The sequence below is a fragment of the Scomber japonicus genome, chromosome 20 (genome assembly GCF_027409825.1).
Source record: "Scomber japonicus isolate fScoJap1 chromosome 20, fScoJap1.pri, whole genome shotgun sequence".
Classification (NCBI taxonomy): domain Eukaryota; kingdom Metazoa; phylum Chordata; class Actinopteri; order Scombriformes; family Scombridae; genus Scomber; species Scomber japonicus.
In genome coordinates, this window is record NC_070597.1 from 25,324,037 (window position 1) to 25,337,991 (window position 13,955).

The window sequence follows — 13,955 nt, forward strand, 5'->3', positions numbered from 1 at the left end:
GTTTCTGAAGGGTTGATCAACAAAATTATTTAAAAGCTGATCTATAATGAAAATATTTCAGTTGCAGCCAAAGAAGCTTTAAGTCATCTTTATCATTGTTGTGACTTTGTTGAAGTGAACAAAGCCCTATAGTATAAATGATAGTGTTGAACATGAATGAGATTTTTGGTTCTGTAATGTTTGAATCAGAAAGAAATGCAGCTGTGGAAATATTCTGGCCAATAGAAGATGAAACTAAATTTAAAAAAAAAAAAAAAAAAAAAAGACCAAATATCAGTAATGCTGAGCAGCATTGTACTACACATTGTCACCCAATCACAATCAGTAATATCTATAACTCTGTAGTTCTATCTGAATAGGTCTCCACATACTATATGAATATAATCACTTTTATGAAACAATAAACATTAAGTTTCCCACACAGCCACCAGAATGCAAATGCAAAAAAAAGTACATTAAGACAACTCCAAAAATCATCACAAAATAAAAAATAAAAAAGGAAAAAAAAAAAGCTTCAAGTACTATTAACAAAATAAAAGTCCACCTGGCAATATTATTCAGAAGAAAAATAATCAAAAATATACACAACTGTGTTCCTCTCTCTGCCAGCCTCTCTTCTCTCCTCAGGCCAATGGAAATCCTGCATTCAGTGGCTGACTCTCTGACCTGAAAACAAACCAAAACAACAACGAAAAAAAAAGACAAAAAAACAGAAAAGACCTGGCTCAATAAAAGGTTGTCACAGTTTCTACAGGTCTCTGTGCGCTGCCCAGATTGTGGCAGAGGCAGGATGGGCTGATGTTGACTTGCAGGACCCCCCCCTCCTCCCCCACGCAGAGAGAAGGGGTTGCTTTTTATCCATGGTAATATCTGGTCTGGTTGTGTTTCAGACAGGAGAGGAGAGGAAGCTGATGTTACCACCAGGGTGGTACGAAAAGAGAATGCCCAAACATGTGACCCAGGCCCGTCACTGGGTGCTTTCCAACCCTTCAAATCATACAGGTTTGTGAGTGATTATGTGCACGCACAGCTACAAGGTTGAAAACTTGTTCAGAAGGTTGTTCCATTCAGATTTTTTTTTCAAGAAAAACATGAAATCGACCCCCTTCGTCGCCCGTCTCCATTGGTGCTGACTCCATACGAGGGCTGTGCCATTGGTCTGCGAGTGTAATTTGAGGCTCCTTTGATTCTCCGTTCCTGATGCTTGCTGGGTTTTTTTTTAATGTTTGTTTGTTTGGAGAGATGCGTCCTGCCCCCCCCCTTCCCGGTTCATCCTGCTCTGTCTCGGCCTCGTGACCCTCAGGGCTCCTGTTTGATGTAGTAGCTGCCCGAGCCGTTGCTCTCCTGGTCGGAGGTGCCCTGTGAGAAGGTAAACTCGTCCACCTCTGCCGTCTCCTCCTTCATTCTCAGGAGGGAGTCTACACACGGGGACAGAGACGGATAAGAGAGAGACAACAGCAGCAAAGATCAGCCACTTGTGTTCATGCACATTGAGAGGAAAATAACACCAGGGAACCTTTGTCTTTGTTCCAGCTGTTCATGTTAATTCCACATGCATGACGAGCATCGGGATAACTACTTAAAAAAAAAAAATCACATGAAACATGCTTCAGAGTGGAAACACAACACTAATAATGCACAACTCTCGCAAAACAAATGAAGTGCAGTATCTTTGTAGACCTTCACTGACCTGGGAAAATATTCATGTGAGAACAATGACAATGATCATGTACAAACTAAAGGTTGATATAACAGTAGGACATGCAGCATCAGCAGCATCCAGCTCCACAGTGAGGCCCTTGGACCGGGACTCAGAGGACTGACTCCTGTTTAAAAGGCAGGCGAGCCTCAGAGGGCTCAGTGCCGTGCTGAGGTTTGGTTTTTTTTATCGTTAGTGTAACGTTACCTGATTTGTGGGTTTGGTGGAGGTGGGTTCGGGGCCGGGGCCGAGCGGGCCCCTGGGCAGGGTAAGGGGGCGGACTCTGCTCTTCGTCCCCCGAGAAGCTCCTCCTCCTGCCTGCCTGACTGAAGGGCCGTCGACCAACCGGAATCTTCCTCTCTAAACACCAAGCCAGACTCGGGTCAGCTACCAGGGGCTTATTACACACACGGTTCAATTCAACTGGAAGCTTTCTCAGTGTTTAGATTTTTGGATTAGGAAGGAAAGTTTAAACAAAGGGTTAGAGCTCAGGGTGAAATTGTAAATTGGACCTCACACTGTTGTTGAGATGTCCATCTGAATAAGCCCCTGGTCAGCTGTACTCAGACTGCCAGACCCAAGTAAGCATATGCACTGTTGTTAGCTACCAAGAGCAAAGCTACAGGGACTGTGTACAACATATGGAAGTCCAAGACTGCCAACATTTCAATGAAATCACTTCAGAAAATTCCATTTTCATTTCTATGTGCATGACGTAAGACACAACTAAACATTTACCACCCAATGTTTATGTTTGAAACTCTGAATTACAGCCAAAATTAAATAAAAAAACATTAATTCACCAATCATTTGAACACTGCCATAATAATAAACTGAAAATGTTGTGTAAATGTATTATGTAAAAATATGTGTAAATTGGACTTTTGACTAGAAATGACATTTTTGGGTTTTTCCATAATCATCTTCATAATACTTGACTTGATGCATTGTCAGTTTTTAATGGTCAGATTTAACAAACAGGACTGAGAGAATCCTTCTGCTACTATACCATTTCATGTTCATTAGAAACCAGATCAAATCTAATAAAATGTTTCATTTTTAAATTTGATTTTGTTAGCAACATTTTATTTATATATTTAAATTTTCAGTTTTGAAGTTGAGTATGCTATTTCATTTTTATGTTAAAATATATAAGAGGGTTTTTTTGTAACAGTGGTTCTCAGAGGCCTCTCTGTCAAGAATAACTATTCAAGAAATTGACCCTCAATAATGACCATAAAATGGTACATTTACATTTCATTAGAAAAATCAAAAGTCCAGTTTACACTCATATGTTAAGCTTAGGTTGCAGTCAGTCAGTGTTTTCATTTTAATTTAATGCATTTTTGAAAATGCAAAAGTATTTAATGGATTTACAGACTATGGATTTTTCACACATCATGTACACACAAATGAAACATTTAATTTCAATATTAGCAGCCATAGGCTTCCATATAAAAAGAAAATACTTTCAAAAAAGTGTTGAGCAATAAAAGCCTTCTACTTTAGCATTAGCATCTACTTTTGTGAACCTCAATAGGAGTGCACCACCAGGCCCTCTGCTGTCAGATACCTCAAGTACCTCAAACACAGGAACAATATCTCAAACACAACATGAACTTAGAAACAGTTTGACTTGCTGTTATCACCCCCTGCTCATTCTGGCCCATTCAAAACAAACCAGGTTCATATCTTAGTCTTTCTAGGACTTATTTCCACTTAGTGTTGTCATGGACAGAGTGTGTGATGAGACTAATGAATATTAGCTTCAGATAAACATGTGGACTGTAGCTCTGCACTGAGAAGGGATCTTATCATGACTAGTTTGAACAGGAGGAATGATTACAGTAAGCATTACCTGTTAAAATGTTCATATGTGCTTTCAGATAGTCATTTGAAAAAGTGAACCTACCCCTCTCTAAAGACAATACTTTCCACCCTGCAATGTGACACAAAAGGTCAGATGAAAAATATTCCACACGCACCCAACAGGTGACCAATCAGAGAGCAGCAGAGTCTCCACCACAAGTGTAGCCAGTGAGAGTGAGAGGAAGAAGAAAAAAAGGAGAAGGCAAAGGAAAGAGCGGAGAGAAGCAAATCAGTGTCACAGTGAGAAGAGAGAGGACTCACTTTTCTTTTGGCCTTTGTACTGTTGGGCCTTTTTCTTCTGCTTAGGCACAGACTGAGGCAAGTCTCTGTTACCTGAAAGAAGACAGAAAAAAACATGAGTTTTTGTGCACAATATAATATTCTTTTTGTTTTGCTTAAACAGTGTATACTGTATTATGTGTAGCACCTTGTCATTCAGATGGAAAGGTGCTATAGAAATAAAGTGTATTATATGTATAGTATGTAGGGCTGTGCAATTAATTGAATTTTGATCACGATTTCGATTCTTGTGTCAAACGATCTCCAAATTAATAAAATCGAGTTGGAACGATTCTTTTGGCATTTTCCGTTGTCTGGGGTTTTCTGAAAGAGACGCGCATGCGCAATTCAGCCGCTACCCCAGAGCATTCAACGCGGCCCCGTGAACTGTGTGTGTGTGGTGACCTGCAGCAGCAGCATCTTAATAACCAGATAACAGCGCGAGCGAGGTGGCAGAGGGAGGACAGCCCCGTTTGCTCGACAAAAAGGGTAAAACAAGTTCTCTTGTATGGCAGCACTTCGGATTCGAAGAATCCGACGAGGCACAGGCCCACATAATGTGCAAAATGTGCTACAAGGTGATATCTGCAAGATATTTTTTCTGACTGATTTATTGCCCAATATCGCTGTGTATCTCGCTTCTTTCCCCCCGCCCTCCCCTCGTGTCTTTGTTGTCACTTTGTAGCCGCTCCACAGAGGGCACATGGCTAATTAATATGCACGTACTGACCATATATGGTTGTGTCCAGGCGGGAGCGCAGTATGAGGTGTGTTTGGCACCTGGCTAAGTAAACTCGTGAGAAGGGGTAAATTCACTAATAGATGAACCCTTTGGCTTTGTTAAGCTAATATATTGAAGCCACTGGGGTCTTCTATTATTAGATTTACCTCTCCCTCTAGGTTAAGTTTGTCACTTAACCACTTTTATGGAATACCTCTCTGGACTATTGTTTTTGTTGTTGTTTGTGACAACCAGTCTTAAAATAACACCTCCAGGAGGTTACAGTTTCATCTCTCTACCACTAGGTACTTATACTATATTGACGGCGTTAGATAGAATAACATTACTGAAAAGAGATTAATACAGTTTTCTTTGACTAAAACTAGACTAAAATAGTCAGGGACAATTCTGACTAAAACTAGACTAAAATGCTCAGACTTTTCGTCTAGACTAAAAGGAGTATGAACATGACTAAAACTAATAAAAACTAAAACGACCGCTTGACACAAAGACTAGACTAAAACTAAAAGTAAAATAGGTCGCCAAAAACAACACTAGTACCCACATCTTGCAAAATTGGCCAGGAAATATTTGTGTATTCCTGCCACAAGTTCCTCTTCGGAGCGAGTCTTTAGCACTAGTGGAAATATTGTTTCCTGCTTGCGCTCATCATTGAACAGCTGGATACATATTTATTTGTACATTATTTTCTATTTGAAGAACATTTTCTATTTTTTATTTGAACATTTTGTGTAGTTTAATCATTTTGAAAACTCTGATAGTAAGTTTTTTGCCGAAATGCCAAATAAATGCATTTTATTTTCAAATTCAAAAAGAATCGTTTGAAGAATCGTGATTTCAATCTTGACCAAAAAAATCGTGATTCTCATTTTTTCCAAAATCGAGCAGCCCTAGTAGTATGTGTAGTAGACTTTCTTTTTGCTTTCTTTAAACTCTAAACATGGCAGACCCATTACATATAGAGTTAATATTTACATATTTGGGGTATTTTACATGGTATTTACCAGGTTTAAAAGAGGTGATGGTAGAAAATAATGACTTCAGTGATGGATTTGATTCCTTTTTTTGCAGCTGAGTGACTGTTTATCACCATGGTTTAACTAATGACTGCAGCACAAGGAACTCTTACCTCACTCTTCTCATAAGTTCAATTCATTTATATGTCAGAATATTGAATTCTGCTGCCTATCTTATAGTCTACTCTACATCTGACAGTGTCCAGGCATAGTATAATATTTAAAGATGGCAAGATGGGACTGTTGTTTGACTATTCTTTTGCTCACATGCAGCAAGGTCTTGGCTGGATAGTTGTCATGAATGAAAGACAAATATGTAAGAAGAATATAGCGATATATTTCTAATACCACTGGGAAATAAAATGAATGAAAACTGTTTTATAGACTGAACAGAAATCTTACAGTAACCTAGCCCTTAATGAAAATGATGTTATTGCATTTATTTTTGACTGTAAGCTGATTGAAAGGCTGTGAAAGACTAATGATGTGCTTGTACTGATGAAACTAATTCTACTGTTCTTTCTGAGTTGTCATGTTTGGCCTCATGATGGTAGCATCAGCTAGCAGCATCAGCTAGCAGCATCAGCTAACAGCTGGATGTATGAGGCTCTTACTCTGCGAGGCGGGGGGTTGGAGCTGGTAGCCAGTCAGCTGACACCAGCCCACAGGGTAGAGGTCAGGCGACTCGCAGTCCACCCACTGGTCATACTCGTCCTCCCAGCCGTCAAAGTGGATCCTCAGTAGCCGGTGAACGATCCGCGTCACCGTGGCGACGCACACGAGCCGCGGCTCCATCAGATCGACGGCCTCCAGCTTCATGCCTTGCCGGAAACCGTGATTGGGAACCTCCTAGATGATGCAAGGCAGCAAGAACAGTGGCAGAAAAAGAAGAGACTTTTAATCACTTTCATGCATTAATAAGCTACTCCTTACTTCCTGTAAATGGTAGAAACAACAAATAGAAACAAAACAAAACAAATAGAACAAGGAGAAAAGGTAGAAGTAGATTTCTTCCAAAGCCTTCTGCTAGAATAAAACTACTAAGTGGTAACTGAGTTAAGAAAAGTCATATTCTATAAAAAATCCTTAGAAAATAATTAAAAATATTATTATTATTATGAAAGTCTATATGTGATGTTTTAAAAGTGCTTGTTTTATTCAAATAGTGCAAACCCCTGAGATATTCAATTAAAACTTTAAAAAAAAAGGCAGATCTCTCACAAACAGACTGGTGCTACTGTGAAACCTGAAGCAACAAGAATACAACATTATTACAAATACACTTTAACAGCACTTTTACTGTACAGATCATAGAAATCATAGTTACTCAATCTCACACATCTCAAATGTCACATTTAATAGCTTTTAATAAATAAGCAGATAAAATAAGAGCAGAAAACAAGAACTCACAGAACGATATGATCTTACTAAACACACTCCTACCTTGTTAAAGAGCTTGACAGGAGCAGCTATTGAACCTGTTTCTCTGAGGTAGTCAAACCATTTAAATGGCAGTTTAGTGTACCCTGTGGGACAGAGTCAGCATTGAGACCAGGACAGAAACACACCACATGCAACAACATGTTATTAAAACTACTTCAACTTGGCCTGGGAGAGAGTGTATTCACTTTCTAAAAAGGCTTTCTGAAGTAACACGTAATGAATGTGGAGTACCTCTAGGGGGCGTGAGTTCAATGTTGTTGATTTCACAGAAGCCGACCGGGTAGATGGAGGGGGAGGTGCCATGGTAACAGAACCAGTCTGATCCATCCACTGCCTCCGAACCATCGATCCCGATCATGAGGTACCCGTCTGCCAACACCTGAATAATAAATACATTAAAAGTCATCAACTAATGCTGACTCAGTGACTCTACTAAGACTATTTCTATTACATTTGTTTTGATGTTATATTTTATTCATCTCTTTTAAATCTCATTTTTAACCTTGTTTTAGTCTAGCTTTATTAAACTTTACTCTTTTATTTCATTTTAACTTAATTTTCTTGTTTACTCTAAATTTTAATAATAATAATAATAATAATAATAATAATATAACCATATTCTCTTATTTGAGTTCCAGAAACACACCTACCTTTCTTACAGTGGCTACACATATAGCTGAGAGGTTGAGTGGGTCGATGGCCTCTAACTTCATCCCATCTCTGAACCATTCCCCACTCTGATCCACATCTTTCACCTGACACACACACACACACACACACACACACACACACACACACACACACACACACACACACACACACACACACACACACACACACACACACAGTAGAGTATTAAGTCTTTATGGAAATCAATCATATATGAGATGTAAAAGCAATAGACAGCATCAGCATGAATACTAGGTGTACAATACCTGATAAAGACACACTAGCATGTCTGGAGAAAGGGATTTTGGATGTATAGTAAATAGTACATTTGATAGATAGTATTTTTCTCTTACCTTCTGGAAGAGCGGTGCAGGAGCATCAACCTGACCCTCGTTTTTCTTTGTAACATCTGAAAAAAATACATCAACGGGTCAAAAAAGAGATGCTTCGACAATATAGAAATATAGGAGAGAAAAAATGAAGGATAAAACAAACAGATTGAGGAGAAGATAAACAGGAATATTAATTGAATTATTAATTAAATCAGCAGGTGTTTATATGAACAGTAAAGAGATTTTCCTCTCTGTAGTCATTCCTCCTGTTCATACTGAATATTAAAAGATCTCCTTCTAATGTGCTTTCAATGGAAGTGATGGAGGACTAAATCCACAGTGTGTCCACACACTCATTTAAAGTAGATGTGAAGCTTATACGAGTTAGTCAAATTCCCTCTTAGTGTTCCCTGTTTCTCTGTGGTGGAAGTATAGTAACAAAAAGACTTTGGTACTAAAAACACTGTAACGTTGAAACATAGAAGATGAAGATTTGACTCATTTGGACACTGAAGCTTCATATTAGCTTCAGATCAACTTTTAAATCCATGTTTCCACAGAAGGAGGACTGTGGGTTTAGTCCTCCATCACTTCCATTGTCATATAGATTCATAAAACACTGAATCCAAACCTCACCAGATCGTTTGAAGCGGTGTCCGATGCTTCGTGACCAGCCGATGTTGTGTATGAGAGGGCTGAACATGTGGCACCAGAAGTCGTCCGACCCGTCCTGGCTCTCCTCGTACACCAGCCTGAGGCGACCCCCGATCACCTGCTCCACCAGCGCCACCCGTGTCCGGCACAGATAGTTCTTGTCGACCACCTCTACCCGCATCAGCTTCTTAAAGGGGAACTGTATGTTCTCATGTACCTACGAGTCAAACGCGATCAATATGGTTTGATGAATAAAGAATAAACATGAGGCATGAAGAGAAGTGATGTAGGGAAATGTGTGACTGACCTTATCATTAAAGTCAGGTGGCAGTGTTTTAGCTCCAGTGAGACGCTTCACAAGAAAGGCTTTCCAGTTAGAGTACTTATGCTGTATGCCTGGGAGAGATATTACCAAACCATTATCATCAAACATCAGAGAGCACAAGATGACTTGTAACAACAACTGAGAGTTCATTTTATAAAGGCTCACTTTTAGGAGGTACGAGAGGTTTGCGACTCGAGGCGCACCATCCCACCGGGTGCACCTCTGGGATACAGAGATTACACCAGAAGTCTTTACTGCTGTCGTTGTCAAAGCCCTCATACCTCAGGAGAGCCTTAAACCCTGCAAAAAACATTAAGACAGTAGTTAAAAAGACAGGAAACCATGATCACACTCTGATATACTGAGGTCTATCTGGATGGTCTATCTCATTCATGGTTCCCCCTTCAGATTGGGGATGGGCATGATTTCATATGATTAGGATCCTCGTTCTGATTCTGATTCAGAAACTTTATTGTCTGTTGTGACAGAAAATCATCTTTGACCTGGCTCACCATTCAAACCTCACACATATAATACATCCTAAAAACAGAATACAAATATAGAGCATAAATAAGAGTATAAGTGTAAAAGTACACTGTTGGTTACATTGTATCTGTAACATCCATTCAACCATCACACACTATAAATATTACAGATGGAAGTTAATGAAATTGAAATATCATTTGAACCGACCCTCCAAAATAAGATAAGAAACAAAGACAGATGGAGAGAGAGAGAGAGAGTGATGTGGACGGAGGGAGAGATGTGAATCTATTATTTGGTAATCTAATGACATAACTCAGTGTGATTCTGCTGTTTATCTCAGCTAATGTTAACAGACATTCAGCAGACAATAATCTTATATGAATAGGCCATAATAAGTTATCCACTTATCGTACAATAACAGAATTATCAGCATCATCATATCTATATATGGACTTATCGTATGATACATGGACATGACTTTGGTCGTTTTTAGCTCATTGTACACAGTTTCTTACCTGCTAGCTTTATGATTTCTGCTATCCAGTACACCTTAGTGGAGAGGTTAGTATCTGAGTTGATCACTTCAATCCTCACTCCTTCTTCAATGTCTCCCCAGCACATCCCCATAGGGGCCTGAAGCACAGGTAGCGGTTATTAAGTTAGGTCATTCAGTCCAAAAAATGTAAAAAAGAATTAATAAATTAGTGGTAGGGCTGGGTGATATAAATAAAATAAAATATCACTATATTTTTGACCAAATACCTTGATATCGATATTACAGCAATATTGTAGGGATGACTATCAGTGCTTTCACAAAATATTTACACAATAAGACTATAAGTAATTTGGATATGAAGACAAAGTGAGTAAAGGCAAATCATAGAGCAGCTAGAACAGTCTGGTAAAACAACAGGAAAAGACAACACTCACATCATATTATAATATATAATATTATGATCTCATCAGATCAAAATCTAAGACGATATCTAGTCTCATATCACAATACGGATATAATATTGATATATCGCGCACCACTAATTAGCTGTTACTCCTGTTTCTTTACTTACGTGCTTGAAACAGCTGACTGGAGCTCCGACCGTGTTATTGCTACAGAGATACCGACCCCAGTCGAAGCTCTCAGCAGGGACCACTGAGAGAAACAAGACACAGTTTGAAGCTGTACAATATTTAAAGAGAGCAGCCCTGTTATTCTTTTTTTTTTTTAAACCATAATGACTGCCTTTTGATAACATACCAGCTTTTGATTTGGCCTGGTTCTGTTGACTTGCTTGGTACTGGGCGTAAGCTGCCAACTTTGCCATGAGAGGCTGTTTCTGTAAGACCTTTGCCTTTTTTGTTGGTGGTTTGCCCTTAAAAAAAAAACCCAGAAGAAGTGAGCATTTGTGTGGTTATATATAAATGAGCATAGTAGGCAGAGAGTGTAATGAATTTACCTGGAGTCTTGCTAAGATGCTAGCTTTTTTGGAATTTGAGGAATAACTCCTGGAACAAGACACACTGCAGAAGCGCTTGGTTTTCGAGTAAAAAGCATCTCGTACTCCGACCATCCCGCACATCTCACAGGTGGCTGTGAAACAGAGACAGATGATCTAATTATTTCTGGTCACTTACAGGATTAGGATTCAAAGTTCCAAACATGTTTCCCGTTCCATGTACTGACCCATTCCAGCCTTGCCGTCGGGGTAGGTGTAGACCTGGCCATTGTTCTTAATGATGGGCAGGCTGGCGGGGATGGAGGGCACCACCTCATCCTCGCTGTCCTCTGTGCTGGAGCTGCTGGTGGACTCCTCGCTACAGCTGTCATAGCCATCAAACATCCCGAACGAGTCTCTCCGCTTACGCTCTGAACGTGGGGTGCGTTCAGCCTTCGCCGTCGAGAAAAAGACAAATGAGACGTTAGAGTCTGAATTTATTTTATACTACAAGAATGCAAACATCAATCATCATCTTTAAATAATATATCTGATTATTTGCTCAGGTCAATATTTGGTCTATAAAATGTTGAAGAAATGCTGATGACTTCTAAACATGTTGTTTTGCTATACAACAGTACAAAGCCCAGACATATTCAGTTCACCATAACAGATGACAAAGAACCCCATTTATACATATATAAACTGTATATTCACAGTTCAAAGCTGAAACCAGGGAATTTTGGGCATTTTGGGACCTATCATCATGTCATTTTATTTCAGGGACTCGGCTAGAGTAGTTTTGTATGACACACAGTTCAAAAAAACTCTGTATTTATCTTGTACTGGTCCTTTATGCATCCCCTCAGTTCAGCGTCTGTCTGACTTGATGTAACAATCCCCAAAACAATGCAACTATGTCATAATGTTAGCAGAGTAGAGCAGTGAACCTGTACGTTGTGCAAGGAGCAGATGGCCATACACAGAAATCAGTCACAATGTGATGTCAGTAAAGTGGAGAGAAAAAAAAACAGTGGAAACCAAGCATTCAGAGCTAGTGCTTTTTGCTCACATGTATTACTCCTACTTACATTTACCTAATTATCTGACCATTTTGGCCACATTAAACATGAACATCCAACATTGTTATATTTTATATATGACTGAAAATAAGGAAAAGCATAATAATAACCCCTTTAAATTATTGTAATAGTGCTTATTTTACTTTGCCATGCTGTGTAATGGAAAAACTCACAATAAGCCAGCTCAACTCCTGTCTTTTCTCGGTGTCACTACCCCCAAAACGATACAAAAATGCCCCTATGTTAGCAGAGTACAGCAGTGAACCTGTGCACTGTGTGTTGAGCAGATGACCATATAAAGAAATCAGTCACAAGCTGATGTCATTAGAGTCCAGGAGGGGAAAAAATGGTGGAAACTCAGCGTTAGAGCAGTGTGAAACCAGTGCTTTTAGATCACAAGGATTACCACTACATACATTTACCTCACTATCTGACACTTTTCACATTAAATATAAACATTCAACATTGTACTAATATATGACTGAAAATAAGGGAAAACACAATGGGTCACCTTTAAATTATTAATTGATAATCAGAGATGTCCTCAATTAATATTCTATTAATCAACCAGCTGATTAATTGAAGAACTTTTGCAGCATCCCAATAGAATGTTTGAAAAAAGGTTTAATTAAAGCTTTTTGAAGTGTTGCTCATTCATAATTTCCTCTATTTGCTATTTTGCAGCCTCTTTAAATATGCCATGTTTTAGAATGAGACACGGATTAGCCAATGTGGATGAATAAGAAAATATTACGGTAAAATGTGCACACACAAAAAAGGCAAATTATACCATAAATGTAGTGCAGTGTAATACATGTTGTTGATTAGGTGTGCAGAATCCGGAACAGTGTTAAAATGTTTACTGTTGTCAGACTAGCACTTCCTCTTGTGAGCATCACAGCTGACATCCTAACTGGCTGCCTTAACCTTCATTATTTCACCAGCGAAAAAACACAACCATATAACCAGAATGCACACACTAACCTAAATGTAAGGTGCACAAAATAATAAAGCTGGATAAAATGGAAGGCAGCGGCGGCCTTAGTAGAAAAAGCTCCCAATGCTAACTAGCATTAGCATAGCTAGCTAGCGGAAACCTGTTTTTCCTCTTTATATTCACAAAATTAAACCACGCAATTCAATTTCTTAGCACACTTGCACCTTTGCACATGTAGTCAAAACGACAGCAGGGTTTTTTTGTTTCTACCATTGAGGTTCTTTTTAGAAAGCTTTCCGATATTGAAGCACTAGCTAGCTACCGTAAACAGATCAAAACAAAGGAGGAGCGCTAGCCTCAGCAAATCCTGTGCAGTCGGGAGGCTCGCGGCCCTAAAAATGTCTGAAATTAACTCACCAGATCCCTTGTGTCTTCCATCAGCCCTTCATATAGATAACGTTCTAGTAACCTGTGCTGCCCAGTGCAAAGAAAACCCCTCCGCCGGGGACAGAAATTCCTTTGAAATATCAAAGTCTAAATGATTACTACCAAAGCAGGATATCAACAAATTACTCTGCCGCTAGTGCGCATGTGCGAGCGTAACCTACTTTCATGTGATTGGTGGATCCGGAATGGAGGTCATCGACCCAGCAGAAACAAAACAGAGGAACTGAGCAGTGAAATGAATGAATGACCTCTTCTATTTAAACATAACACACCTGAGTCTAACAGCGGCAATCTGTCACTAATGCTGCCTGTCATACGTTTAATTGTGTTGTTATTAATGATCATTTTAACTTATGTAAAACGTCTTTAAATACCCTGAAAAGCGCTCTGTAAAGAAAATGTATTATTAATTAACACAGAATGAACATGTATTGTACAACACTATGACTTTTCACAATTTTTTAAGTGTGTCTTAAAATATCCTTCAGGTGACCATATGAACACTGAAAGAGGTTTTCTTTCACACTTTATAGTGCCCAGTT

General features: G+C 39.1%; 1 protein-coding gene across 1 annotated transcript; it reads right to left on the reverse strand.

The window, feature by feature from the left end:
* Nucleotides 1-489: 489 nt before the first annotated feature.
* Nucleotides 490-13,499, reverse strand: mbtd1 (mbt domain containing 1). The gene is made up of 17 exons (XM_053341973.1): nt 13,384-13,499; nt 11,196-11,400; nt 10,969-11,102; nt 10,770-10,884; nt 10,582-10,664; nt 10,030-10,147; nt 9,194-9,328; nt 9,011-9,099; nt 8,686-8,920; nt 8,071-8,126; nt 7,699-7,803; nt 7,280-7,427; nt 7,049-7,131; nt 6,220-6,454; nt 3,830-3,901; nt 1,907-2,059; nt 490-1,418 (listed from the first exon to the last, which is right to left on the reverse strand). The coding sequence occupies exons 1-17, from the start codon at nt 13,402-13,404 to the stop codon at nt 1,300-1,302; spliced, it is 2,106 nt and encodes a 701-aa protein (XP_053197948.1). The 5' UTR covers nt 13,405-13,499; the 3' UTR covers nt 490-1,299.
* Between the last annotated feature and the right edge of the window lie 456 nt (nt 13,500-13,955).